This window comes from Ostreococcus lucimarinus, chromosome 13 (genome assembly GCF_000092065.1).
Source record: "Ostreococcus lucimarinus CCE9901 chromosome 13, complete sequence".
Classification (NCBI taxonomy): domain Eukaryota; kingdom Viridiplantae; phylum Chlorophyta; class Mamiellophyceae; order Mamiellales; family Bathycoccaceae; genus Ostreococcus; species Ostreococcus sp. 'lucimarinus'.
The window spans coordinates 111453-137200 of NC_009367.1; the positions used below are offsets into that span (position 1 = coordinate 111453).

A 25748-nucleotide genomic window follows, 5' to 3' on the forward strand; every position below is an offset into this window, starting at 1 on the left:
TATAGAGGGTTTAGTCGGTTAAATGCGTAACCGGAACGTTTCGGAATTTATACCGGCGTCGCGACCGCCGGCGGCGGCGCCACACCGACGCGCGCACGATGGGCAAGGAAAAGACCCCGAAGAAGGACAAGAAGGAGAAGACGCCCAAAAAGGACAAGTCCGCGTCGCCCGGCGGCGACAGCGAGGACGAGGGCGACGGCGCGCTGCGTCCGACGGCGCCGATCGCGACGCCGCTCGCGGATTTGAAGACGACGAAAAAGATACTCAAAGTGGTGAAAAAGGGTGCGCGCGACGCGACGCGCGACGCGAACGCGCGCGACGCGAGTCGTTCGACCGTTGTGCGCGAACGGGGGGCGAAAGAGGGCGAACGCGCGCGCGGAGGGGGGGAATGGGAGAATTGTTGAGAATTCGGGACGCAAAGCGACGACTGACGAGACGACGGGCGAACGCGAAACAGCGGCCAAGGCGAAGCAGGTGAGACGAGGGGTGAAAGAGGTCGTCAAGGCGTTGAAGAAGGAAACCAAGGGTGTGTGCGTGATCGCTGGGGATATCTCGCCCATCGACGTCATCACGCACGTGCCGATTCTGTGCGAGGAGGCGGGCGTGCCGTACGTGTACGTGCACAGTAAGGAAGAGCTCGGTGCGGCTGGTATGACAAAAAGACCGACGTCGGTGATGCTCGTGATGCCGGAGGGCGTGAAGGGGAGCGTGAAGATGAGTTCGAGCGATAAAAAGGAATTCGACGACATGTACGAGAAGATTCTCGCGAAGGTGAAATCGATGAAGTAAAATTTAATTGGTTGAACGAGGATGACGACGGACGAACGCGTCGGCATCGTATTTTGATAGTTCGATAAGTGTAATGTATACCAAACGTTTACTACGATGACCACCGGGAGCACGAACCGGGAGACGCTACGAGTCTAAAGAAATAATGATGCGCGGCGACGCCTCGCGCTAAAACATGAACCGCTTCTTCGACGACTTACGCCTGACGACGCCGGCGAAATCATCGTCATCGCCATTGCCGCCGACGACATTTTGCGTCTTCTTCGCCTCCTCTTCCGCCTCTAAACTTTTCGCCATGGCGGTTAACGCGTCCTCCTCTTCATCGCTCTCCGCGCGTCGCTTCCTCCTATTCGCCTGCGCGCTCCTCGCCTTGGCCTCTGCAGCGCGTTTCTTCGCCGCGTCTTCCCTCTGTTTACGCATCTCATCCGCATACGTCTCCGCATCCACCTTTTCTTGCGCTTTCGCCCTCGCTCGCATCGCCTCCGGGTCGCGTTTACACTTTTCCTTAAACGCTCGCTCCGCCGCCGCGCGCAGCACCTCCGCCCGTCGCACCGGATCCTTAAACATCTTCTGCGTCTCCCCGATCGCATCGAAAGCTTTCCTCGCGTCCGCCGCTCTGTTCTTATCCGGGTGCACCCGCAGCGACGCTTTACGAAACGCTCGGTTCAGCTCCGCGTCGCCGACGTCCCACACCGCCCGTCCCAAGTCATCGCAATCCGGTCGACGCACGTTCAAGCACGCGAAGTAATCCTTCGCCGCGTGCTTCTCGAGCACGAACGCCACGACGCTCTCGTCGTCCTCGAGCGTCGACGCGCGCTCGCGCTCCAACGGCGTCGGCGTCGGCGTCGCCGCGTCGTCATCGGCGGCGGCGGCATCCTCGATGCGACGCCGCACGCGCTCGCGAAACGCGTCGTCGTCCTCGTCGCGCGCGCATCGCGCCGTCATCATCCTATCGAACGCGTCCATGACGCCCCACACGCCGCCGACGCGCGCGCGGCGGCGTGTGGGGCGCGAGGGGAACCAAAGCGGCGATTGTTCGCGAACGGCACACATCGACGCGCGCCGGCATGCCCGCGCGTCCGTGGCGCCCGGCCGAGCACACACGGCAGCGAGCGATTTTTCACGACCTCGGGAACGCGCCGTATCGCCGACGGGAGTCGTTCGACGCGGAGAAGTTGGCGGATGAGTTGGCGAATTTGCGTCGGGCGAATCGACATCGGTCGGATGACGACGGCGGCGACGACGGCGGCGGCGACGATGGGCTCAAGCGCGAGCGCGCGTTGATGACGAATGAACGCGTGCGAGCGTTGGAGACGCGCGCGAGGGACGCGAGCGAGGTCGCGCGAAGGGAGACGGAAAAGCGAGAGATGCAGGAGCGGGCGTTGGAGCGCGCGAACGCGAACGCGCGAAGAGGCGAGGTGAGCGAGCGGTTGAAGCGACACGCGGAGCGCGAGGTATTGGAGTTGACGCGAGAGTTAGAGACGGTGCGGATGAAGGCGGACGAGGAGCGAGACGCGTTGGAGCGGTGCGTGGAAGAGATGAAGGCGACGCACGAGTCGAGCCTGGCGAAGGCGCAGACGGCGGAGGCACAGGCGGCGGGAGAGGCGAAGGAGTTGCTCGAGGTCAAGGCACGATTGGAGGAGGAGCGCGATGCGACGACGAAAAAGAACGCTGCGCTCGAGGGTGAGTTGGCGAGCGTTGGGACGTGTTTGAAAGAGACTGAGGCGTCGTTGAAAGCGGTGAGCGAGGCCAAGGCGAGCGCGGACGATGAGCTTAGCGAAGCGCGCGAGGAGATGGCGCGCTTGCGAGACGAATTGGAACGAACGGCGGAGTCAAATAGGTCAAACGAGCGGGAACTACGTGAGTCGCGACGAAAGGCTGAGGCTTTCGCCGCAGCCGTGCACAGCGCGAGAGGAAACGATAGCGCTGCGCGAGCGATGATGCGTGATAGCGTCCTCACGTTCGCTCGATTGGAAGATGCGGCGAACTCTCGGGAGATACAAATTTTGAAGGAGCATCACGCGGCTATAGTCGAACGCATGCAAGAAGAATTCGCCGTCGCTTTAGCGGATGTCAAAGCGAACACGGGCGCTGTAGCGCACAGTACGGTGGATGAGTCGCAGCGAGTGAAGCGCACCATGAAGGGCATGGAAGAGGACGCGCGTGAGGCGGTGTGCAACGCCAGACGCCGGGAAGAAGAAGCAAACGCCGTCGCCGCCAAGCTTCGCGAAGAATTGGTGATGACCAAAGCTAGGTTGAACTCGATGATAGAAGCCGGGGAAGGGAAACTGAATCATGCGAGCATTCGAGACGCGCAGGCCTCGCGCTTGGCGGCTGCGCAAGCACAGGCGATATGTCGCGACTTGCAAGCCGAGCTCGAGGCAGAACATGAATCAGCCGAAGCAGCACGACACGAGGCTTCGGAAACCGCGCACAAGTACTTCGCACTTCGAGACAAGTACGAGCAACGCGAAGCGCTGGTTAATCATCAAAAAGAAACCATCTCGGCGCTCAAGCGCGATAACGAACGAAGTGGCGGAGAGATCGACGAACTCAAGGCGCGATGCAAAGAGCTCAAGCTGTGCTTGCGAGACAACGAGATGACGTATTTGAACAGGCAAGATCTCACCGAGGAAGTCGAGCACTTGAATAGGATTATCGCCGACGCAAATGTCCGGGATCGCGAACGAGCCATCGAACTTCAGCGCGAACAAGAGCGTGCGGATAATTACGCCGAGCGACTCGAGCGGTGCGAGGCCAAATTGAACGAAGAAACGAATCGAAGGATTCAAATCGAGCGCACGGCGTGTGATGCCGATAGCACGAAAGTCCGAGCCGATAGCGATGCGCTGCGTGCCGAGGCGATGACGGCGAGCGCCGTCCTACTCGAAGCCGAGGTTTTACGGCTCGCTCGAATCAACGAGCAAGCCGAAACGCGCGTCGCCGAGCTTGAAGGGCGCGTCGAACAGCTCATCGAACAAGCCGACGCTCTAGCTTCGTCGCAGAATCCAAATCAAAGCATACGATATCTGGAAAAGCTTCGGGACGAGCGAGAGATGGCTGAGAAAGACGCCGAAGAGGCGGGTAAAGCCGTGCAAAACATGAAGGCGGCGCTGCAGTTCGTCGTGTGCGCGCGACGAGAAACTCGAGACAAGGTGGTGCAGTACGCGCGCGAAGCTCGCAAGACTGGTCGAATCTACACCGAAGCGCCGGGCTTGCCTCAGGGCGTGAGCGCCGATATCTGGGCTCGAGTCGTCGAAACCGTCGCTCGCCTGAATTTAGACGCCGTCGAGTGCTGAATCGTAGAATGTATCTAACGTATATCACAATTCGTTTTCGTTACCTAATTTTTGCTTACACGCCGCGTGCCGTTCCCTGTTCCGAGCGCCCAGGCGCCGTCGCGTCGCCTCTCGCTCTCTTTCCGTCATCTCTCTCCAGTTCTCGATGTACTTCGTCGTACAATCGTGATTGATCACGACGGGACCAATCAAATCATCGACGGCGACTTTCTCCCCAAATCTAATACGCGTCACCACGTCGTCGTCGTCGCCGCGCGTCGGCAGCGCGTCGACGGCGCCGTCCCGCTCGCCGTCGAATGCGTCCAGGGACTCACTCGCTCTCCCGACTCGCGCGCTGCGCGCGACGACGACGGCGCAGAGTGCGATGCCGAAGCGCCTTCTCGACGCGCGGTGCCGTCGCATCGTCATCGCGCGTCGCGCGCGACGGCGCTGACGCCCGCGACGCCTTCGCGCGCCGCGGTCTGCGGCAGGCGCGCCGCGGCGCGCCGAGCCCATCGACACACGAATCGAGACGTCAGCGGCGCTGAGAAATCATCGGTGCGCTTGAACTTTTGCGTGCGTTGTTCCCGAGATCCTTCTCGATTTCGTACTCGGTGCTGAAGTACTCGCTCGGCGCCGGAAGCGGGAGCGACGCTTCCGCGTCGGCGAGGAGCTTCGGCCAAAACGTATCTGCGTTCGAGCACCCATTGTCGTAATGCCCGCGGCGATTCTTCTTGAGCATTGAAATTTCGAGTACGCCGTCGACGATGACCCACGTGCTGAGCTCGGCTTTGATGACGGCGGTGAGATTGCCTTGAACGACGACTTCGTCGCGCACGCGCACGTCGAGTCGCGTCGACGAGAGAAACACTTCCAAATCATGTTTCTTCGTTCCGCGCGGAAGCTTCACGAAAACCTCGACGAACGACTGATTTTGTCTCCACTTGTACCGCTCGAGCTCCAAGCCAAGGTTGTCCGGAACCTTTATGTCGAGCCACGCGACGTCCTCGGTGTCCTCTCGCGCCGCGAGCATTCGCGCCTCCTCCGCCGCTCGCATCTTTCGCATGTCCTCCGCGTCAAAGTCCGGCGGCGACGGTTTCGGATTCGCACGTCCGTACAAGTCGTCCTGCGTCACCACGTTACGATCGAGCCGATCGACTTCGTCTGCGTCATCGTTCAAAAGGCGCGTCGCGTCCCGTCGTCCGTCAGTCCGTCGTTCGCGCGCTCGTCTCCTCTCGTCGCATCGGGCTCGCGTTCGCGCTCGAGTTCGCCGCCCACCATCCTTCAACACCGCCTGTTTCCCGTGTTTCCGCATCCACCGCGCGAATTTCGGCTCGTGTCGCTCCACCGCGTCCGCGAAATCATTCCTCCGGCACCACTGCTTGTGAAACGGCCAGTACGCGCGTTGACATTTGACCGAGCAAAACCACGCGCTTCGGCACCGCGCGCACACCGCGAGCGCGCGATCCGCGGCTCCGCAGTTTTGACACTCTTCCTTCGCGTCGACGCGCTCTTGATAGTGCGCGGGCGCCGTCACGAGACTCATCGCGCGCGTTTCTGCGGTGCGATGCGTTTCGCGCGCGCGCGGGCGTTTTTCGTCGAAACGCCCGCGCCATCAAATCCCATAGTTAACGACTCGCGTTGAGTCGCAACTCGTCGCGCCTGACCCTCGCGGAATCCGGCCGCCGGCGGCGCCGCATTCTCCGCGCGCGCGACCGCGCGACGCCCGACGCTCGCGCGCGACGCTCGCGCGTCGTCGACGCACACCGCGCGCGCGCGCCGCGCGTCTCCGAGCGACGCGGCGACGCCGATAACGCGCGAGACGGACGGACGCGACGCGACGCGAGGATGACGTCCGCGCTCGCGCGCGCGACGCTCGCGCGCGCCGCGGGCTCGCGCGCGCACGGCGCGGCGAAAAAACGCTCGCCCGGGTCGACGCATAAGCCCTCGCAGCGATACGCGCGCGAGCACCCCGAGACGCGGGTCGAACGCAGGGCGGCGATCACGGAGGTGGTGCGAAAAGCGCGAGGCGGCGGCGCGGCGACGGCGGCGCGAAGAGACGCGCGCGCGAACGCGGCGAAGAGCCGCGCGGCGACGGCGAGCGCGGGAATGCGGGATTATGAAAACGCGGAGATTGCGCCGGCGCTGCCGTTGGTGGAGGTGCTGGAGCCGGAGACGAATAGAAGGTTGTTGTGCACGCTGCGGCGCCGGTTTACGCTCGCGAGCGGGAGCGAGCGGTGCTTGGTGTTGCCGGTGGATACCCCGATCGATGTTTTGCGAGGCGAGGGATTGGACGAGAGCGAGGATTTGAGTGATATCGGAGACGATGAGCTGTTGCAAATATTACCCGACATGAATCGCGCGCTGGCGATGCGTGGATTTTTGCTTCAACGAAGCGCGTTTTGCATGACGGTTCGCGGTCCGGTGCGCATGAACGAGGACGACGCGCTCGAGATGGACACCGGCGGCGACGAACCGAACGAGGGCGTGGAGGTGTGTACATTTACCAGCGGCACGTCGAGATACCTCGTCTACGCCCCGCTCAATCCGGTGCTCTTGATCACCAACGAAGACCCGGAGACGCGTCTCCACGAGGTGTGCTTCGACGACGCCGACGTCGACGAAGCCACGCTCCAGGCCAATCTCGACGCCGAGTACGAGATGTTGAGCGAGCCCGAGGACGAGTTATTCGCCGACGTCGCAGATTAGCCCCGACGCGTCCACGCTCGTTCGAGCGTTTGTTATACGATATTCCGACCGATTCCGCGCCGACGACCGTCGTCTCGCTCGCCTTCGCGCGCGCCCGCCGCCGCGTCGTCTTCACTTTCCCGCGCGCGTCGCCGCGCGGCGGCATGCCCTCACCCGCGCCGCCCGCGCCCAAATCACCCAAGCGCACCAACGCCACCATCGCGCTCGCCCGCGCGCCGCGCGCGTGCTCGGGCGCGGCGCTCGGGTACTTTTTCATCGCCCTCGTCTGCGTCATCTGGATCGCCGCGTCGTTTCTCGTCGCCCGACTCGAGGCGCACGGCCTGTCCCCGGTGCTCCTGAGCTTCATATGCGGCTCGGGGTTCATCATACTCGTCCCGCTGCGGCTCGGGACGATCGCGCGGGGATGCGCGGCGATGGTGGAGAGCGCGCGAGGCGCGCGCGCGGGACAGCGGGACGCGAGGCGCGGCGCGGGACGCGCGAACGCGGACGACGAGGCGGAGCGAGGACACAGCTCGAGCGCGCGCGCGGGCGCGGCGAAGAAAAGAACGCCGGGAGAAGGACACGCGAACGCGGTGGAATTAGTGCCGCTGGCGACGGCGGGAGGAGAGGGAGAGACGAGAGACGCGGAACGGGGCAAGGCGAACGAGACGGCGGCGAGTCGCGCGAAGAGACGCGGCGAGGCGGGTATGTATAGTTTTGAGTATCATCTCAAGGCGGCGTTCGTCGTGGCGCCGATATGGGTGATGGCGCAGTTGGCGTTTGATTATAGCCTGCTGATGACGACGGTGACGGCGAATTCGATGCTGAGTTCGTCGAGCGCGGTGTTTACGTTCGTCGTGAGCGTGTACATGGGCCTGGATAAGTTTTCGTGGATGAAAGTCGCGGCCATCGTGGCGTACGTCATCGGCACCGTGCTCGTGACGTTGGCGGATAGGGACCCGCGGGGGGTGAATTTCGACGAAGCCTCGGCCGAGGATATGGCGAACAACGCCCTCGGGCAGAACATTCAGTCGCCCGCGCTCGGCAACGTCTTGGCGCTCGCCGCGGCGGGGCTCTACGCGCTGTACACAGCCACCATGAAGCTTTACTTGAAGGATGACGACAAAACCGACATGACTTTGTTCTTCGCGCTCATGGGGATCTTTAATTTCGTCGGCTACGGCGCGGTGTTGATCGTCACTCGCGCCCTAAACGGTTTGCCGAATTTATTCTTCGCCTTCACCGAGCGCGTCTTCTGGCTCGCGTGCGCCAAGGCATTTTTTGACAACGTCCTCAGCGATTATCTCTGGGCGCGCGCGGTCCTGCTCACGTCTCCCACGGTGGCGTCGATCGGTTTATCGCTTCAGATCCCCCTCGCGGCGACGGTGGAGGTATTCATCGGCCAACCCGCGTGGGCGTCGCACTTTCAAAACGCCGCCCTCATGGCGAGCGGAACGCTCTTCGTCATCGCCGGTTTCTTAGGCGTCGCCTGATCACATCGAGCGGCTCGGATGATCGACTTGTGATAATCATTAGAAGTGTAGAAGCTTGATTAGAAGTGTAGAGGCTTTTCGTACGCATTTCGAGCCGGCGAGTCGGCGAGCCCGTCGACGGCGCCGCCGCGCGCCGCGTTCGCCGTCCCCGCATTCACGCGCGCGGCGTGGCGCACCGCGCGTCCCTCTCCGCGCGCGCGCGCGCGCCCGCGATGGCAACCGCCAAGTATAAGTGGACGCGCGCCGAAGAGGACGCCCTGCGCGACGGCGTGCGCAAGCACGGCCCCGGAAAGTGGCGCACGATCCAAAAAGACCCCGAGCTCGGCGACATCCTGCGCGCGCGCTCCAACGTCGATCTCAAGGATAAATGGCGCAACATGAGAGAGTCCGGCGCGCTGGACGCGGCGGACGCGACGGGCGGCGCGGAGGAGGAGCGAGAGGCGTCGGATAGGGAACACGCGGAGGGAGGCGGGAAACGACGACGACGCGACGGAGACGAAGCGGAGACTTCGAACGCGAAAGGGAAAGAAAACGCCATGGATGCGGTGACGAACGCGTTGTTTAACGAGACGCAGCGAGTGAAGCGAGAGGCGAGCGCGGCGGAGGCGGAGGCGAGCGCGGCGGAGGCGCACGCGGCGCGGTGCGAACGCGAGGCGTGGGAGGCGGAGAAACTGGCGAGGGAATTGATCGACGAGGCGCAGCGACAAAAGGTGGGGATTCCCGTGGAAGGGACGGTGGACGTCGCGGACGTCGCGGCGGATTTGCTCGAGGAGGAGTGAGCGCGGCGCGTCGTCGCGAACCGAGTCGCGAAGACAGACGCGTTCGCTACGCTTCGCGAAGACTCGACGTTCGACGTTTGACTACGAACGCATGTTAGATTACCGTATTTTTAGCTAGCGCAACGACCGACGCTCGCGTCGTCGACGTCGATCGATTCAACCCGGCGGTCGAATCGAGCGATCCAACTTGTCCACGTGCGCGCGCCCCGCCTCGGTGACGCTAAACGTAAAATTCCCTCTCCCTCGTCGCTTCCCGCCGCCCGAGTCGCGCTCGCCCTCTCCGGGCGGGCTCGTCGACACGCGATCGATCGCCTTCATCTTATTCAGCAATCCCTTCATGTGACGCATCGATCGCGTTCCGACGCCGAGCGCCGACGCGCGCTCGAACAGCGCCCTCGTCGTCATCGCCCCCTCATCGCGCAGGACGCGCAGGAGCCCCGCCATGGGCCCTCTCCCCGCCGCGTAACGATCGATCGGCGCGCGGTCGTCCGACGCGCTCGCCGCGCTGAGGCGCGACGAGGCGACGGCGAAGCCGCGAGAGGTCTGCGGCGCGGCGACGATTTGAAGCGACGAAGACGCGCGCGCGAACGACGCGCGCGCCAGAGCGACGAGCGAAGACGTCGAGGGCATCGCGCTCGACCGCTCGGGCGAAGGCGGCGGGAAGCGCGCGCGCGCGAGTGCGGAGGGCCGAGCGCGCGCGCGAGGTTTTGGTCGACGAAGTCGGGACGCGACGACGACGCGCGACGGTCGTCGCGCGAGGCGAGGCGAGGCGCGGTGCGCGGTGCCGAGACGATGAATTACATAAAAAACACCGAGGTTTCGTCCGCCCGAAGCGCGCGCGATCGCGACGCGCGCGTGGCGAATGATTCGGTCACGCGTTGACGGCGTCGGAGCTCGCGCGAAACTTTTCGGCTCGCCGACGCTTCGCGTCTTTGAAACTCTTCGTCGCGCGCGACTGCTCGCCGCGCGCCGCGTACTCTCGACTCCACGCGAACATGTCGTCTCGCACGCCCTCGAACCCGCCCTCGAGCGCGCTCGCGTTGACGAAGACGATAAAGTCCACGCGCGCCGGCCACGCGTCCTTGTTCGTGCGAAACGCGTGCCGAATCCGTCGCTTTATCAGATTTCGATCCACCGCGCGCTTCACCTGTTTCTTCGGCACGACGATCCCGATTCGCGTGCACGTCGCCGGTTCGTGATTCGCGTTATCCACCGCGCGAATTCGCAGATGCGCACCGTTATACGTCCGCCCCTCTCGCTTGACGCGATCGAAATCCGCGTTCGTCTTCAACCGCTCGCGCGGTCTGAACACCTCCCCCTCGATCGACTCCGTCCGCGCCGCGCGCGCCGGTTTTCGCCCGCTCATCTCTCCCCAGTTCCCGCCCTTACCGCCCGCGCGCTCCTCCGGTCGTCCGTCCGCGTCGTTCGCCGTCGACGCCGCCGCCGCGTCGTCGTCGCCCGCCGCGTCGCTCGACGCCGCCCGCGTCGTCGTCGTCGTCGTCCCTCGCCCCGTCCGCGCCGCGCGCTCGGCGTCGCTCGCCGACGCGCGCGTCGAGAGATCCGCGCGCGTCGTCGCCGGCGCGCGCCACGCGTCGCGCGCGCGCGTCGCGCCGTCGCGCGTCGTCGCGCGTCGTCCCGCCGCCGCCGCCGTCGTCGTCGCCAGCGCGCGCGCCAGCGCGCGGCGCATCGCGCGCGCCGGGGCGACGCGGTGCGTCGTCGCGCGCGCGCGCGGCGGTCGCGGCGCTCCGACGGCGCGCGCGAGCGACGCCGCGCGCGTCGGCATGCGTCGGCGAATGCGGAATCGCGAATCGAACGTCGCATTGCGCGCCTCGCGACGCGACGACGCGCGGCGCGCCGGCGTGCGACGCGCGACGTGAACGCGCGGGATGTCGCGCGCGCGCGAGACCGGCGTCTCGGCGCGCGCGCGAGACGAGGACGACGAAAACGACGGTCGAGCGGATTCGAATGCGAGCGCGCATTCGGCGAGTCGAAGCGACGCGACGCGCGCGCGCGCGCCGAGCACGCCGCGAGGGTACGATCACGATGGGTCGTTTCACGACGTCGGCACGCCGGCGACGGCGGCGACGGCGGGAGGCGAGAGAGGGACGTCGAACTCGGTGGCGCGGCGAATCGCGGCGCTCGAGCGAAGCGGCGACGACGCGAACGCGAACGCGCGTCGCGCGTCGTCGAGTGATGCCTCACGCGGCGATGGATGGCGATCGGGATCGTCGTCGGTGAAGTCGGCGGCGGCGCTGGAGCGCGTGGCGGAGGATGTGCGGAGCGTGCGGATGAAATTGTTCGCGGCGTCGACGAGCGCGGCGAGAGCGACGGACGAATACGGCGACGCGTTGAGGGAAGCGGGAGAGGGGTTGGATTGGCGACCGGTGGTGACGCGGGCGGTGGGAGTGATTGAGGACGCGGATGTGGACGCGCGGGCGCGCGCGGCGCGCGTCGCTAAACGGGTGCGGGAGGAGTTGGACGCGCGCGAGAGAGAGCGAGGCGCGAGGTTGGAGGCGTTGGCGGAGCGGCGGAGCGAAGCAGCGGCGGCGTCGAACAGGGCGTCCAAGGCCTCGGAAAAGAAGAATCTTCCGGTGTTTTTAACGGGTGTCGCGTCGTCTTCGAGCAAACACGCGAATTTTGTTCGTGGTGGGAAGGCGTTGGACGAGGGCGCGGCCAAGGCGACGAAACGTTTGGCGTTTGAGATTTTGCGAGGCGCCGCGGGACGTTCGCGAGCGTTGCGAAGGGCGGCGAACGATATGGGAATGATTCGTCGCGCGCCGATTTTAAAGCGTGCGTTCGACGCGCTTCGCGCGCACGCCGTGATATGCGCGCCTCGAACTCGAGCGATGCGCGAAGCGTGCGAAACGTTCGTCGTCGTGACCGATCGTAGGATGCGACGGTCGGCGTTCAAGTCGTGGCGCGAGGGTGTGCGAGAACAAACGTTAGGTAAGACGTGTGCGGCGATTCACAACGTTCGGATCGCGCAAGCGGCGTTACATCATTGGGAGCTTTTTGCAGCACGGGCGTTTTGGAAACGAAAGGCGAACGAGTTGGCGCACTCGTACGCCACCGGAAGATTACGCACCCTCGCGTTTTGCGGGTGGTTGCTGCACGCGCGTCGCGTTAAGGAACGCCGTATCGCCGTGCGTGCGCGAATGTTTGGCATGTCCGTACCAGAGGCGCAGCGTGCGATCCATGAAAAGGTTAAATACACTGCGCACGACGCTCACTTGATGATGAAAAGTGAGTTGAAGTACCTGTTCGAGAAGCGCTGCTCGGAAAGCGCGCTACGATCGCAAGTCTCGTCATCGCTAAAACTCATTCGCACGCTCGAGAACATGCGGAGATTTACTGCGGACGGAGAAGATGTGGCGTGGGCGTCGAGTGATTCAGCCATGTTTCGGGGGATCGGCGCCGCTAAGCGGCATTTGCATGTGGGATTTTCGACACGAGGACGAACGGACTCGCCGCGGCGGAAAACGTTGTCGCTCAACAGAGATGACGTCGCGGCGTCGCGAACGGCGGCAGCGATCGAAAAGGTCGCGACGACGATTGATTTCATTCCGGACAACTCGATGAACGTCGATGCGCTGAGTGCAGACGCATACGAGCTCTCGCAAGAGCATCAACGAGCGCTGACAAGCGCGCGTGACGCGACTCAAAAGTGCGTCGCCGCGCGAAAGGCGGCGCACGACACGAGTCTCAGGGCGAGTCGACTCGTCGCAAACGCCGATTCGCGGGCGAACGCGGCGGTTCAGGGCGCGCAGGATGCGATGAATGAGTCGATCAAGGCTGAGTTCCTTGCCATCGAAGCGGAAGAGTCCGCCAATCTCGCCGAGCGCCGCGCAGAAGAGCTCTCGGAATCCGGCGCGGGCGACGAAAAAGTGATCGCGCACGCGCTTCAGCGGGCCGCCGAAGCGGCGGCTTGCGCGGTCAATCTATCTTCCGCGCACGTAGCCGCCGCTCGAGTTGCAGAACGCGCAATCGATATCGCTGAAGAGCATAAAGAGGCGGCGAGAATGTTGAAGGCGCAAGCGGAGGAAGACGTCGAGAAAGCACAGACGCGCGTGCTCGAAGCGGAAGCCGTCGTCATGGCGACGGCGAAACTGGAGCGAGAACTCAACGCAAAGGCGGTGAACGCGATGAAACGTTTGCAGCGCGCGACGGGTGATTCCGTCGTTTTCCACGACGGAAGTTTATTCGATCGTGATTCCAACGAAAACGCGGTGTTTTCTCCCACGAAGGCGCGAAGCGCTGAGGAGAAGAAAATTATGCGACGACGCGTGACCTGGGACTCGTTTGGCGAAGGAATCGACGACGACGACGATGATATCGTTGAGAGCATGCAAAACATATCTCTTGCGCCGGGAAAGTGGTATACGCTCGCGGAGTGTGCGACGCAAGCGTACGCCAAGAGGCTCGCACGCAAAGTACTCGCCGGTTTTGCGAAAAACATCGCGTGGCGTCGGCAACAGCGCGACGCCGCGCAGTTGTCGTTCATCACGAACATCTTCACCTCTTGGGCGAACGTAGCGCACATCAACCAGACGCGTCGCAGGCTCGTGGAGAGCGTCGTGGATGAGGTCGTCAGCGAAGATCGCGAGCGACGGCTGCGCGCATACGTTTCGTGCCTGCAGAAGCACGCCAAGTGGCGCAAAGCGCGCTGCGAGGAGCTGAAAATTAGCCTCCGACGCGTCGTCGCGCCGACGATCACACGGCCCGCGTTCGATCACTGGCGAAAGAAAGTGGCAAATATTTACCTCGTCCGGCGAGTCGTGAATCGCGCCATCGTCGCATGGAGAGAGCGCATCGCCAAACCGTCGCACTCAAACGCGTTTTACGCGATGTACGATGCCTTGCACGCTTGGCGCCGCGTCGCCGAAGAGCGTCGCCTTCGCCGCCACCGCTCACGAACGGCGATGGAGTATCATCGTGTCACGCTCACTTTGAAGGCTTTGAACTCTTGGAGAGCTTTCACCGAGGCGCGTGCCGAGCGCGTTCGCGAGCGTCGCATCGCTCTCGAGCGATCTCGCCGTCGTCGCCGTCTCGCCGTGGAATCCTATTACCGCGCGCTCGCCTCGCGAGCGCTCTTACTCTGGCGCGCCGTCGCCGTCGCCAATCGACAATCTAGCACCCCACATCGCGCGCGACGCGCGATCGCGCGCGCTTCGCATTAGAACTTGATGTATTCGCTCATCGGTACCTTTAGAACTTTCCGCGCCGCCTTCGAGTCCAGAACGCGAACGACGAGCGTCGCCCCGCGCGCTCAATTGCCATAACAGACTCGCATCCTCTCCCAAAGTCGACACGTCACACATCCGCGCGCGTCGTCGCATCGCCCGCGCGCGCCGCGCGCGCGCGGGCGCGCGCACCGCGAACCGCGTTTCGCGCGTCGTTCGCGCGCGACGTCGGCGCGTCGTCGGCGCGTCGTCGACGATTCCATGGTCGCCGAAATGCGGACGCTTCGGGAAAACGACGCGGATACGCTCGTCACGCCGCCGAAAACCTTCGGCCGCGTCGCCAGTAAACGCTTCGTGACGTCGATTTTCGGTTCGCCGAGCACGCTGAACGCGGAGTTGGCGCAGGCGCGAGACACGGTGAAACACTCGCGACGGGAAACGCTGCGAGCGCCGCTGTCGCTGTCCAACGGCGACATATTTGGATTGACGCTGCGGTTTCTGAGCGATATGGAGTTCACGACGCACGCGACGGCGGTGAACTTTTATTCAAAGTGCTTCACGGGACGATCGTTCGTGGTGTGGGCGATGGAACAGACGTTTCGGGAACAGACGTTTCGGGACGAGGCGGATGCGATGTTTCTGGCGAACGAGTTGTTGGTTCGAGGAATCATCGCGCCGGTGGCGCGAGGGAAGATCGATAGCGAGAAAAAGGCGGGATTTTTGCCAGGTTTACCGGGGATGGGCGCGAGCATGGGGATAGTGGGAGTTGGGAAGTCGTGGAAGGTGTTTCAAGGGAATGATTGGACGTATCACGTGAAGACGCACGCGCGGAGCGCGCTCATCGCCGCGTGTTTCGGGAATGGCACGGAGAAGGAGAAGAACGATATTCGAGAGTGTGTGGGACGCATGAGGACTTTAAAATCGCTGATAGATGGTGTTGATGATGCTAAGAGTGACGACGAAGCTGAAGAACATCAAGAAGATAACGAGAAGGAAAGGAAAGCCACCATCTCGCTGGCGAAGGACGCGCTCAGTGCGACGGGTGGAATTCTCACTGCACCGTTTCGCAGGGCACACGTCGTACTACAGGGCGTTGGTGTGATGATTGATGATTTCTTTTCGACGTTGGGACCGCATATCGTCGTCGCGCTCGGTTCGTTACTCTTCATGGTTTGGTTGCAAAACTTTGCGTTCGCGTGCGTACTGACCGCGGCGTTCACGAGACATTTGCTTTGGGTATCTGAGATCCAGCGTGACGCGTTATTAGTGCGCTGTCGCGCCGATCAACTTAAAAAGTTTCAAATGATTCGTGGCGATCCGAAGTTGAACAGAACCGGCGCGGAATCTTCGGATTGGTGGAGCGCAATCTTTCAACACATGTGGGATGGTTGGATGGCGATGTGGATGAATCGCCTCTTGCGCGAACAGCTAGAGTGGTGCTTCGAGAGTTTAGATTTGCCGTTCGTCAGTAAAGTAGAGTTGAGTGAGTTTCGTTTCGGTACGAACGCGCCCGCGATAAAGACTTCGCGAACGTTTGCCGGGTCGGATGGCGAAATGATCGTTGAATGGGATTTAGACTGGACCATGGAAGACTCAGTAGTGCTGGTCTCCGCCATGTTCGGTCGCGGGACGATGGTACCGATTCCGATTCGCATTCGCTTGGCAGATATTCGCATTTCGGGTAATTTACGACTCATGTTCACGTGGATGCGCGCGAAGGGCGGTCCATACGTCCGCTCGCTTCGCATATCTTTCGTCGGCTTGCCGGCGTATTCGTTTTCGCTCAAGACGTTCGGTGCCGTCAATTTAAACGAGATTGGCGTCATTCATACGGCACTTAAACGTGTCGTTGATGACTACTTTAAGAGCTCGCTGTGCGAACCGGAAGGATACTTCTGGGACGTTAAGGAGTGGTGGTTGTCCGCGGACAACGAAGAAATCATCGATCAGAAGGAGCTCATCACGCAGCCGTTGATGCGAGATATTGAGCGCATTTGGAAGCGAAGAAAAGATGAAATCACTGTGGAATTGCGTGTGATGCCGTTGTTTGTTGAATTAGATCCGAACGCGCGTAACTCATCGCTGAAAGCAAAGTATTTAAATGGCAAGCGGTGTCGAATGGCGGTGGCGATCGAGTACGCTCGCAGGCGCGTCGTGTCGAAAATGCACATCATGAAGAAGCACGTCGAGGCTGAGCACGACATCGAACATCCTACTTGGGATAGCGGCGCTTTCGCCAGGCTCGATACTACAGATGAAGTCGTCGACGGGCAACTCGCTATGTTCTTGATGAGCGAGAGCATGGACAGCAACGCCGCCAAAGCTACGGCGACAAAGCTGTTGCGAATCTCGAGGAAAATCTCCGCGGTGGGGAAGATTGACAACATCTTTAAGTTGCGTGCCGGCGACATTCACAGCGTCGAGGTGACACTCTTGGACCCCAAAACGCTGAAATCGGTGGGAATTTTACACTGTCGCATACGAATCAACATTTTGCAACCGAACATCGTCGTCGACGAGGGAAAGTCGAGCGAGATATCTTTAGGCAAGCGCGTGGCGGTCTTGTACGAATCAATGAGCTCTGCCGCGTTACATATTCCTCGAGGAGCCGCCGATGCGGCGTCATCTACATCTCGCGCGGCGTTGAAGCGAACGGCGACGTGTTTTGGTTGCTTCCGAGCGACCGCCGCCGACGTCGACGACGGCGAAGACGATTTCGGCATCGCCAGCCTGACAGCCCTCACGTCAATAGAGCGCACTCGCGCCATGGGTGCCGAAAACGTGTCCGACTTCGGCACGGACGACGAAGACGCGAGTTAGACGGACGACATTCCTCTCTGACACTGTTTTATTTATACTACAACTCTAAACAACTCTCCGCGCTCAAGCCCCTTGCCTTCGCACCGCCGGCGCGATGTGTTCCAGCGCCTCCATGCTCACCACCGAGTTCCCTCGCACGACAATCATCCCCATCGGCGTCTTCTCGCTCGTCGTATCGTTCGTCGCGTCGTCGAGCACGACGTTTAAGAATTGATCGAACCCTCGCAGCGTCCCGACGACGTTCCGGTTCCCATTCAGCCGCAAGCGCAGCTTCTTGTCCATATACCTGGTTGGCGTGCGTCACGGGCGCGTCTGCGGTCAGCGTGGCGCACGCGGCGCGCGTCGGCGCGTCGAGACGGGTAAAAAACGCGTTCGATTGCGAAAAGTCGGCGGCGTTGGATGTCGCGACGATTCGACGTCGCGCGCGAGAGAGAACGCGCGAACGGGCGAGCGCGCGCGAGGAGAGGACGCACTGTTTGAGTTCGGGGATCGCGACGCCGCCCATGGTGTGCGTTCGCTCGAGTGCGGAGGAGCGTCGGGGAATGATGTCTGCCGCGGGGCGCCTGAGCGCCGAGCGCGCGCGAAGTCCTCGCGAATGAATGTTCGCGTAAAGATCGCTAACTACGCGCGCGCTCATTCGCTAATTACATGTACTTTTTGGTCTTGCTCGTCGCGGCGGCGGACTCGGGATCGTCGGGCCAGAAGTGCTTGGGATATCGACCGGCGAGCTCTTTGCGAACGTCCGTGCGATAGGCGTTGCGCCAGAACGACGCCAAGTCGCGCGTGACGGCTTGCGTGCGACCGGCCGGGCTGAGGAGGTGTAATTCGCAGTTGACGCCGCCCACGCGTGGAGTTTCGGTAGTGCCGAAGAACTCTTGGATGCGCGCGGCGACGACGGGAACGTCGCCGTCGTAGTCGACTTTGGCGTTGGATCCGCTGGGCAGGCGAACGGCGACGGGACAGGCGTCGTCCACGAGCTTGAGATGGTCGTACGTGCAGAAATGCGCCTTGACTAGGGATGCGACGTCAACTTTCGCGAGATCCGATTTAGACTGCGCGCCAGCGATCCACGGCGCGAGCCATTCACCGGCGGAGCTCAGCAAATTTTCTTCGGAGAGATTTGGAAACGTGGCGTCCACGCCTGAGCGATGGACATATTCCGCGCGCTTGAGCCACGATGTCGTCGCTTTGTTCAAACCGAAGGCGCTCGCGAGACCCATCTCGCGAATACCGTCTAACATCGCGCTCACAGTCGCCTCGGGATTGTCTTTCACCGAAAACGGAATCTCTCGAAGCACCAAAGATCCTACCGTCAAGCGCCTGCGCGCGAAGACTGATTTCGATGCGCTCGCCCAGAACACGTCGTCACTCTCCTTGGACAACGCTTCGTACAGCGCACCACCGCTTTCTAAGCATGCACGGTCGATCGGTGCCGCCAACCGCACGCGGTCGTTCCTCGATCCCGCGTTTCCCGCGCCATCGCCAGCTAATTCGACGACGACTAAAGTTTCATTCGCCTTGTCGCCAGAGCGAAGCAGCGCGTCATCCTTGTGCTCACTTCCCACGCTCGCGGCGCCGCCGCCAGAGAGTTGAAACGCCCCTCCTCGGTTTTTACGCGCGGCGACGCGATCAGGATAGGCGACAGCGAGCAGTAGGCCGGCTTCGCTTTCGCCCGCGCCGCACAAGAACGACCACACCACCGCCGAGGCGTCGCCCTCGCCGACACCCGGAGCGCAGAAGTCAGGATGCGAAGACGCTAAGCGGCGCAAGTTCCCGAGTAACTGCTCGGCAACTTGTTTCGCTTCGCGAACCGCCCGCTCGTCGACATTCCAGCTCGCACCGCTCGCGCCGCCCGTCGCGACGCTCACCGCCGCGTTTACGCTCGCGCGTTTGCCGCGAGGCGCGCCTTTGATTTTCTTCCCGCTCTTCGGGAGTTTGGTACCGATTGGAACGCGCGTCGGTTTCGTCGGGTCGACTTCTGGTTTCTCTTCATCCAAATCGCCCGCGCTTGCGAGTGGATCTTGACCCCAAAGCGCGCGAAGTCTACACCGAACGTCGAGAGGGGCGTCGCGTCCAGAGATCAAGTCGCGGTCGCCGATGACAGCTGCGAGTTGACACGCGAGTCGAGCGCTCTCAGCGCCGCGTGACGCGCCAAAAAGTAACATACGCGCCAGTCTTGGGTGCACTGGAAGCTCGGACATGATCGAACCCACGTCGCTAGGGACGAGTTTGCCTTCCTCCAACGCGCCGAGCTCGCGTAACAACCGTCTCGCCGCGATGAGCGGGCCTTCAGGCGGTGGGTCGAGCCAAGCCATGTCTGCCCCATCGCCGACGCCCCACGCTGCTAAATCTAACGCCACCGGAGTCAAGTCGGCTTGCAAAATCTCGGGTGTCGTGTCTGGCTGAAGTTTCGCGTTCGAGGCCTCGCTCCATAAACGATAGCACGTCCCAGGAGCGATGCGCCCGGCTCGCCCGCGCCTTTGATCCGCCGATGCGCGGGAGACACGAGTCGTCTCCAGTCGCGTCATACCCTTCCGAGCGTCGAACTTGGGCGTCTTGCACAATCCCGAGTCCACGACCACTTTCACGCCGTTGATGGTCAACGAAGACTCGGCGATTGGAGTGCTCACGACGACGCGACGCGTGCCCGGTTTCGACGGCGCGAGCGCCGCCGCCTGTTCTTCTTGCGATAGCGCGCCGTACAGTGGCAACGCCACGACACCGTTCGGAAGCTCCCTTTGCAGATCTCGCACCACGCGATTGATCTCCGCCGCGCCCGGAAGAAAACACAGCACGTCGCCATCTGGGCACGCGCGCACGGCGTCCTTCACCGCGTTCGTCGTCGCGCGCTCGAGCTCACCCCATCCCGCGCCCGGCGCGCCCAAATAAATCGTCTCCACCGGATACGACCGCCCCTCCGACACGATCACCGGCACCTCGGGCCCGTTCTCATCCCTCAACAACGCCGCCACGCGCGCGCCCATCTCCCCGAGCGTCGCGCTCATCACCAACAGTCTCAAATCTGGCCGTATCGTCTGTTGCACCTCTCGACACAGCGCCAGCGCGACGTCCGCGTCTAAATTCCTCTCGTGAAACTCATCGAACACCACCAATCCCACGTCCCGCAGCTCTGGATCGTTTCTCAACCGCCGCGTCAGCACGCCCTCCGTCACCACCTCCACCCGCGTCGCCGCGCTCGCCCTTCGTTCAAATCGCACCTGATACCCCACCGTTTCCCCCGCGCGTTCCCCCAACATCTCAGCCATCCGCATCGCCGCCGCTTTCGCCGCTAACCGTCGCGGTTCGAGCACGATCACTTTCCCCGCGCGTCCGTCGCCGCCGGCGCTCGCCGCCGCCAGCGCCGCCGCCAGCGGCATCACCGTCGTCTTCCCCGCCCCCGGCGGCGCCTGCATCACCGCGCGCGTCGCGCGCTGTTCGCATCGAACCCAATCGTTCGCCTCGTCAGTCCCGCGTCGCGCTTTCGCGCGCCGTCGACGCACCTCGAGCGCGTCCAAGCACGCGTCCACGACCGCGTCGATGGGCAACTTCGCGCGCGCTTTTCGCAGCGCCTCGCGCCGCGCGTCGTCTCCCGTCGCGCGCCGCGCGACGTCGCGACGCGCACCGCGCGCGCGCCGCGCGACCGGCGCGCGCGCGTCCGTCGTCGCGACGCGCGTCGCCATGTTGTGTCGTCGTCGCACTGCGCGACGCGACGACCGCCATGCCGCGCGAGGTCACGCGCGTCGGCGCGTACGCGCTCAAGCACGCGCTCGGGAGAGGGGCGTTCGGGTGGGTGAAGCTCGCGGTGCAGGACGAGACGGGCGCCAAGGCGGCGATCAAGGTGCGTCGACGCGCGCGGATGGATGGATGGATGCGTCGACGAAACGAAAAGAAACGACGACGACGACGACGACGACGACGACGGCGGCGGACGCGCGCGACGCGCCATCGCGACCTCGACCGAATCGCCGAAACCGACGACTGACGGGAATCGACGACGCGCGACGCGAATCGAAACGTAGATTTTGGACAGGGAGAATTTGCAACGCCTGGACGAGCAGGACCAGGTGAAGGCGGAGGTGAAGGCGATGGCGGATCTCACGCATCCGTGCATCGTCGACCTGAAAGAGGTGCTGAGCGATGAACAGAGCGTGTTCATGGTGATGCAGTACTGCCCGGGGGGGGAGGTGTACGATAGGGTGCGAGCGAAGGGGAGTTTCGGCGAGGCGGAGGCGAGACGACATTTTCAGAGGTTGATACAGGGGGTGGATTTTTGTCATAAGAAACGGATATATCATCGGGATTTGAAACCTGAGAATTTGTTCTTCGATGAGCGCGGGGAATTGTGCATCGGGGACTTTGGGTTGGCGGCGCTGCGGGCGGACGCGGAGGATACTAATCTTCGCACGATTTGCGGGACGCCGCACTTCGCGGCGCCGGAGGTGATGGGAGGATCGAGGAGGCTCGTGGGGAATAAGAATTTTAAGACGGTGAACACGAAGACGCGCTCTGATGGATACGATGGTGGACCCGCGGACGTGTGGAGTTGTGGATGTATCTTGTATTTTATGCTCACGGCGAAGTACCCGTTCGACGGAAAGAATTTCGTGCAACTGCAACTCATGGTTCAAAAGACGGAGCCGTATTTCCCGAGCGGTTCGATGTCGCGCTCGTGCGAAAAACTCATCAAAGGCATGCTTGTGAAAGATCCGACGAAGAGAATGACGCTCGATCAAGTGATGAAGAACAGTTGGTTCAAGGTTGACTTTGTTCCCGTCAAGGTTGAGCACAACGCCAACACGAATCGGTTCTTCGACGAAGAAGACCCGACGCTCGCGCAGTTTATGACGCCGGACGACAAGCTCGTGGTGAAGAAATCATCCATGATGAGCACAAATGAGTCGAAACTTCGCCCGATCAAACAGCTCAACGCGTTCGAGTTGATCAATATCGCCGCTTTTGATGTGGCAAACATCTTCGACGAGGATGAAAACACGGTGAGCAACGCCACGCGCTTCGTGAGTAAAGTAGAGATTGATCGCGTGCAAGCCGCCATCATCGAACGGGCCACCGCGCTTGGGAGTGTCGCTCATCGACAGACGCAAGCGCGCGTGGTTTTTGAATGTCAAAGCACGGGGCAAGTGGTGACGATGCGAACGTATCAAGTCATCCCAGGCGTGTGCGTGTACGACTTCAGTCGAGACGAAGGCGGTCGCGAACATTTTCACACTTGGTTCGCAAATCTTCGCGATGAAAATCACGAAGTGGGTAAACTCATACTTAGCGAAGCAGATTAGCGTGGCTCGTTTTATTTTGTAATTATCAACAGTTCAATAGCGCTATCCTTCTCTGAGCAACGAGATGAACGTCGAGATGTCGATGACGGTGATTCTATCGTTCGCCGCCGCTCTCGCGCGTTCACTCTCGGTGTTATACCCCCAATCCACTAGGAACAATTCCCATTCATCTAAGTCATCCGCCTTGCACACTTTTTCCAGCGTGCTGAGCTTGTCTTCGACGAAAATTTTGCGAGGATTCCCGTCGACGCCGAGCGTTCGCAAGACATCCGTCTTCGGGATCCCGCTCACCGTCGTGCTATACATATCATCATCAGCGATCGAAATCTTACCCATCCGTTCCAAAATAGCCAGAGCAAATCTTCCTTGCTTCGTGGTCACGATCTTCACCGCCGCGTCGCTTCTCTTTTGCGCCGCGAGCACCGCCTCGGCGACGCCCGGATACAACGCGTTCGGAGCCAACCACCCGTCAAAGTCGTTCAATATCCAATCATCCCGTATCCTCCCGAACGCCTCCACCATCGTCGCTCGATCGAGCGACCATTTATCCATGAGTGCTCCCGACAGCCCGTCCCAATCGTTCAGAATCTCCTCGATCGAGTACCCCGGCAACCTTTCCAGCAACGCGCGCGCCAGCGTGGTGTTTTCGTACCCAGTCTCCACCACCGGTCGCACCGCGCGCAAACCATCGAGCACTCGCTCCTTCTCCGCGCGCGTCGCGTCGGCGTCGAAGACGTCGGGCCATAGTTCCTCTCCGTGTTTCCACGCGCTGAGCGAAGATTCACCGACGGAGTCGCACACGACGCCGTCAAAGTCGAGGGCGAAGATGACCCTCGGTGCGGTTTCTGACGAAGCAAACGTCGCCATTCGCGCGCGCGGACGCGCGTCGACGCGCGCGGACGCGCGGAAACGCGCGCGGGTAAACGCTTTGGACGCGATCGATCCGACGGTGGGCATGGATGCGCGCGAGTCGGCGAGTGCGGTGCGTTGTGTTGACAAGGGAGGCGTCCCGGGGACGCAGTCTAACCGCCGGCGCCGCTTCGGCGATCAACAGCATCGCTTGCGGTCGAGCGCAGCCTGGGCCTGAGCTTTCTTCTTCGCATCAGCGTCTTGTCTCGCGCGCTCGCGGGCGAGCAACTCGTCGAGCGACGTCGTCGGGTCGTGCGCGGGACGCTGGGCGCGGTCGTCGCCCGCGCCGTTTTGTTGCGTCCACATCGCGTGGTACTTGGCCCCGCGTCGGAGGAGTTGATCGTGCGAACCGTATTCGACAACCTTGCCATCCTCTAAAACGGCGATGTTGTCGCAATTTCGCGCCGTGGAAAGCCTGTGCGCGACGACGATGGTGGTTTTGCCCTTCATCAACACTTCGAGCATTTTAAGAATATCTTTCTCGGTGTTCGTGTCCAGAGCGCTCGTGGCTTCGTCCATCAAAACCAAAGGCGAACCCTTGAGCAACGCGCGCGCGATGGCGACGCGTTGCTTTTCCCCGCCGCTAAGTTTTAATCCGCGCTCACCGACGATGGTGTCGTACGCCTTGGGCATGCGGAGAATGGGACCGTCGATGGCGGCGAGACGCGCCGCTTCGCGAACCTCGGCATCCGACGCGCTCATTTTACCGTAATGAATATTGTAATGGATCGTGTCGTTGAACAACACCGTATCTTGGGGAACCACAGCCACGGATTCGCGCAAAGAGCGCAAAGAGACGCTTTGCGCGTTTTGACCGCCGAGAAAGATGCCCGAAGTTTCGCCGTCGCCATTCTTTTGGGCGTCGTACAGCCTAAACAACAGGCGCAAGAGCGTGCTCTTTCCGCTCCCACTCGCGCCGACCAACGCGAGAGAACCACCCGCGGGAACAGTCACGGAGAGTCCATCTATAATTTTTCTCCCGTTGTCGTATCCAAAACTCACGTTTCTAAACTCCACCGAAAGCCCCTCGTCCGGGACGACGAGCGCGGGCGCGTTTTCCAGCTCTCGCACCGCGCTCTTCTCTTCCAACAAATGAAACATCGACGTCATGTCGATCAAAGACTGTCGCGCTTCGCGATACACCGACCCCAAAAAGTTCAGCGGCACCGATAGTTGGAATAGCAACCCTTGCACCATGACCAAATCCCCTACGGTGAGGTTTCCCTGCGCGACGCCTTGCGCGGCGAGGAGCATCGCCGCGGAGAGGGACGCCGAAAAAATGGCGTTTTGTCCAAAGTTCAACATCCCTAGCGAGCTGGCGATTTTCAAATTCGCCTGTTCGACGCCCTTTAAGCTCTCGTCGTAGCGTTTCACCTCGTGTTCCTCGTTGTTGAAGTACTTGACTGTCTCAAAGTTTAACAAGGAATCGATCGCCCTCGTGTTGCCTTCGTTTTCCAGCGCGTTCATCTGACGCCTAAACTTTGTTCTCCACTGCGTGCACGCGATCGTGAACGCGGTGTACGTCGCGATCGTACCTCCGGTTAACATCGCAAACTCTGGTCCGCACTTTACGGATAAAATACCGCTCACGAGGGCGATTTCAAACGCCGTCGGGAACACGTTGAACACCATGCTATTCAACAGGAAACTAATGCCTCGCGTCCCGCGATCGATCGTGCGATTCAACGCCCCCGTCTGCCGATCGAGATGATACTTCAAATCAAGTTCGTGCAAATGCGCGAACACCCTCCGCGCGATCGCTCGTATCGCCCCCTGACTCACCTTGGCGAACGTCGCGTTTCTCAGTTCGTTCGCCAGGCTCGCCGACGCTCGCAGCGCCCCGTACCCGACCAACATCACCGCCGGCGTCGCCGCGATCGCCGTCATCGGCAGGTGCGTCATCGCCTCCACCCCACTCGTCGCCATCCCGGCCTGCGCGCTCAGCCCATCGATCGCGTACTTGAACGCGAACGGCACGCTCACGTTCGCCGCCTTGCTCGCCGCGAGCAGCGCCATCGCGCCCGCCACCCGTCGCTTCCCCGCCGGGTTCTCGTCGCTCCACAGGTACCCACCCATCGTTCGCAGTATTCCGAAATCGATGTCATCCGCGCTCGTCGCCGCCGTCGTCGTCGTCGCCGCCGTCGTCGGCGTCGCCGCCGTCGTCTCGCGCTTCGTCGTCGCCGCCGCGCGTCCGTCCTCCGTCCTCGCGTCGTCTCCCGCGCGCGCGCTCGTCGACGCGCGCGCGCTCGACCGCGCGCGCGCGCCCGCATCGCTCGCGAACGCCCGCGCGCGCGCGACGCGCGTCTCCCGCGCGCGCGCGCGCTCGACCGCGCGCGCCGTCGTCGCGACCGGCGCGCGTCCCCATCCCTCGCGCGCGCCGGCGCCTCGCGCGATCGCGCGCGCGACCGCGCGCGCGCGCGACCGCGCGACCGACGTCGCCATGCCGCGCGCGTCGGCGCGGGCGAGCGCGCGACGACGCGCGCGCGTCACAATCGCGCGCGGATTCGAAATCGAATCC

At 62.3% G+C, this 25748-nt stretch overlaps 15 protein-coding genes across 15 annotated transcripts; 7 read left to right on the forward strand and 8 right to left on the reverse strand.

The window, feature by feature from the left end:
• Positions 1 to 98: 98 nt before the first annotated feature.
• OSTLU_17769 (predicted protein) lies at positions 99 to 789 on the forward strand (the record flags this gene model as incomplete). Its single annotated transcript, XM_001420870.1, has 2 exons — positions 99 to 282; positions 458 to 789. The coding sequence occupies 2 exons, from the start codon at positions 99 to 101 to the stop codon at positions 787 to 789; spliced, it is 516 nt and encodes a 171-aa protein (XP_001420907.1).
• A 119-nt stretch (positions 790 to 908) lies between these two features.
• OSTLU_27043 (predicted protein) lies at positions 909 to 1734 on the reverse strand (the record flags this gene model as incomplete). The annotated part of the gene is made up of 1 exon (XM_001421020.1): positions 909 to 1734. The coding sequence occupies one exon, from the start codon at positions 1732 to 1734 to the stop codon at positions 958 to 960; it is 777 nt and encodes a 258-aa protein (XP_001421057.1). The 3' UTR covers positions 909 to 957.
• A 122-nt stretch (positions 1735 to 1856) lies between these two features.
• OSTLU_27044 (predicted protein) lies at positions 1857 to 4088 on the forward strand (the record flags this gene model as incomplete). The annotated part of the gene is made up of 1 exon (XM_001420871.1): positions 1857 to 4088. One exon carries the CDS (start codon positions 1857 to 1859, stop codon positions 4086 to 4088), a length of 2232 nt encoding a protein of 743 aa, XP_001420908.1.
• A 24-nt stretch (positions 4089 to 4112) lies between these two features.
• OSTLU_27045 (predicted protein) lies at positions 4113 to 4490 on the reverse strand (the record flags this gene model as incomplete). Its single annotated transcript, XM_001421021.1, has 1 exon — positions 4113 to 4490. The coding sequence occupies one exon, from the start codon at positions 4488 to 4490 to the stop codon at positions 4113 to 4115; it is 378 nt and encodes a 125-aa protein (XP_001421058.1).
• Positions 4491 to 4602: 112 nt separating this feature from the next.
• Positions 4603 to 5613, reverse strand: OSTLU_88913 (predicted protein; the record flags this gene model as incomplete). Its single annotated transcript, XM_001421022.1, has 1 exon — positions 4603 to 5613. The coding sequence occupies one exon, from the start codon at positions 5611 to 5613 to the stop codon at positions 4603 to 4605; it is 1011 nt and encodes a 336-aa protein (XP_001421059.1).
• Positions 5614 to 6176: 563 nt separating this feature from the next.
• Positions 6177 to 6776, forward strand: OSTLU_27047 (predicted protein; the record flags this gene model as incomplete). The annotated part of the gene is made up of 1 exon (XM_001420872.1): positions 6177 to 6776. One exon carries the CDS (start codon positions 6177 to 6179, stop codon positions 6774 to 6776), a length of 600 nt encoding a protein of 199 aa, XP_001420909.1.
• Positions 6777 to 6919: 143 nt separating this feature from the next.
• On the forward strand, positions 6920 to 8248 carry OSTLU_88914 (DMT family transporter; the record flags this gene model as incomplete). The annotated part of the gene is made up of 1 exon (XM_001420873.1): positions 6920 to 8248. One exon carries the CDS (start codon positions 6920 to 6922, stop codon positions 8246 to 8248), a length of 1329 nt encoding a protein of 442 aa, XP_001420910.1.
• Positions 8249 to 8460: 212 nt separating this feature from the next.
• On the forward strand, positions 8461 to 9027 carry OSTLU_27049 (predicted protein; the record flags this gene model as incomplete). Its single annotated transcript, XM_001420874.1, has 1 exon — positions 8461 to 9027. The coding sequence occupies one exon, from the start codon at positions 8461 to 8463 to the stop codon at positions 9025 to 9027; it is 567 nt and encodes a 188-aa protein (XP_001420911.1).
• An 871-nt stretch (positions 9028 to 9898) lies between these two features.
• Positions 9899 to 10393, reverse strand: OSTLU_27050 (predicted protein; the record flags this gene model as incomplete). The annotated part of the gene is made up of 1 exon (XM_001421023.1): positions 9899 to 10393. One exon carries the CDS (start codon positions 10391 to 10393, stop codon positions 9899 to 9901), a length of 495 nt encoding a protein of 164 aa, XP_001421060.1.
• A 520-nt stretch (positions 10394 to 10913) lies between these two features.
• Positions 10914 to 17068, forward strand: OSTLU_25388 (predicted protein; the record flags this gene model as incomplete). The annotated part of the gene is made up of 2 exons (XM_001420875.1): positions 10914 to 13873; positions 14552 to 17068. The coding sequence occupies 2 exons, from the start codon at positions 10914 to 10916 to the stop codon at positions 17025 to 17027; spliced, it is 5436 nt and encodes a 1811-aa protein (XP_001420912.1). The 3' UTR covers positions 17028 to 17068.
• A 22-nt stretch (positions 17069 to 17090) lies between these two features.
• On the reverse strand, positions 17091 to 17309 carry OSTLU_27053 (predicted protein; the record flags this gene model as incomplete). The annotated part of the gene is made up of 1 exon (XM_001421024.1): positions 17091 to 17309. One exon carries the CDS (start codon positions 17307 to 17309, stop codon positions 17091 to 17093), a length of 219 nt encoding a protein of 72 aa, XP_001421061.1.
• A 362-nt stretch (positions 17310 to 17671) lies between these two features.
• On the reverse strand, positions 17672 to 20707 carry OSTLU_41641 (predicted protein; the record flags this gene model as incomplete). The annotated part of the gene is made up of 3 exons (XM_001421025.1): positions 17672 to 18687; positions 18754 to 18844; positions 19004 to 20707. 3 exons carry the CDS (start codon positions 20705 to 20707, stop codon positions 17672 to 17674), a joined length of 2811 nt encoding a protein of 936 aa, XP_001421062.1.
• A 38-nt stretch (positions 20708 to 20745) lies between these two features.
• OSTLU_41712 (predicted protein) lies at positions 20746 to 22321 on the forward strand (the record flags this gene model as incomplete). Its single annotated transcript, XM_001420876.1, has 3 exons — positions 20746 to 20865; positions 21047 to 21466; positions 21527 to 22321. 3 exons carry the CDS (start codon positions 20746 to 20748, stop codon positions 22319 to 22321), a joined length of 1335 nt encoding a protein of 444 aa, XP_001420913.1.
• A 42-nt stretch (positions 22322 to 22363) lies between these two features.
• Positions 22364 to 23188, reverse strand: OSTLU_27056 (predicted protein; the record flags this gene model as incomplete). The annotated part of the gene is made up of 1 exon (XM_001421026.1): positions 22364 to 23188. The coding sequence occupies one exon, from the start codon at positions 23186 to 23188 to the stop codon at positions 22364 to 22366; it is 825 nt and encodes a 274-aa protein (XP_001421063.1).
• A 180-nt stretch (positions 23189 to 23368) lies between these two features.
• OSTLU_13171 (ABC(ABCB) family transporter: mitochondrial ATM1-like protein (ABCB)) lies at positions 23369 to 25306 on the reverse strand (the record flags this gene model as incomplete). Its single annotated transcript, XM_001421027.1, has 1 exon — positions 23369 to 25306. One exon carries the CDS (start codon positions 25304 to 25306, stop codon positions 23369 to 23371), a length of 1938 nt encoding a protein of 645 aa, XP_001421064.1.
• Positions 25307 to 25748: the final 442 nt, after the last annotated feature.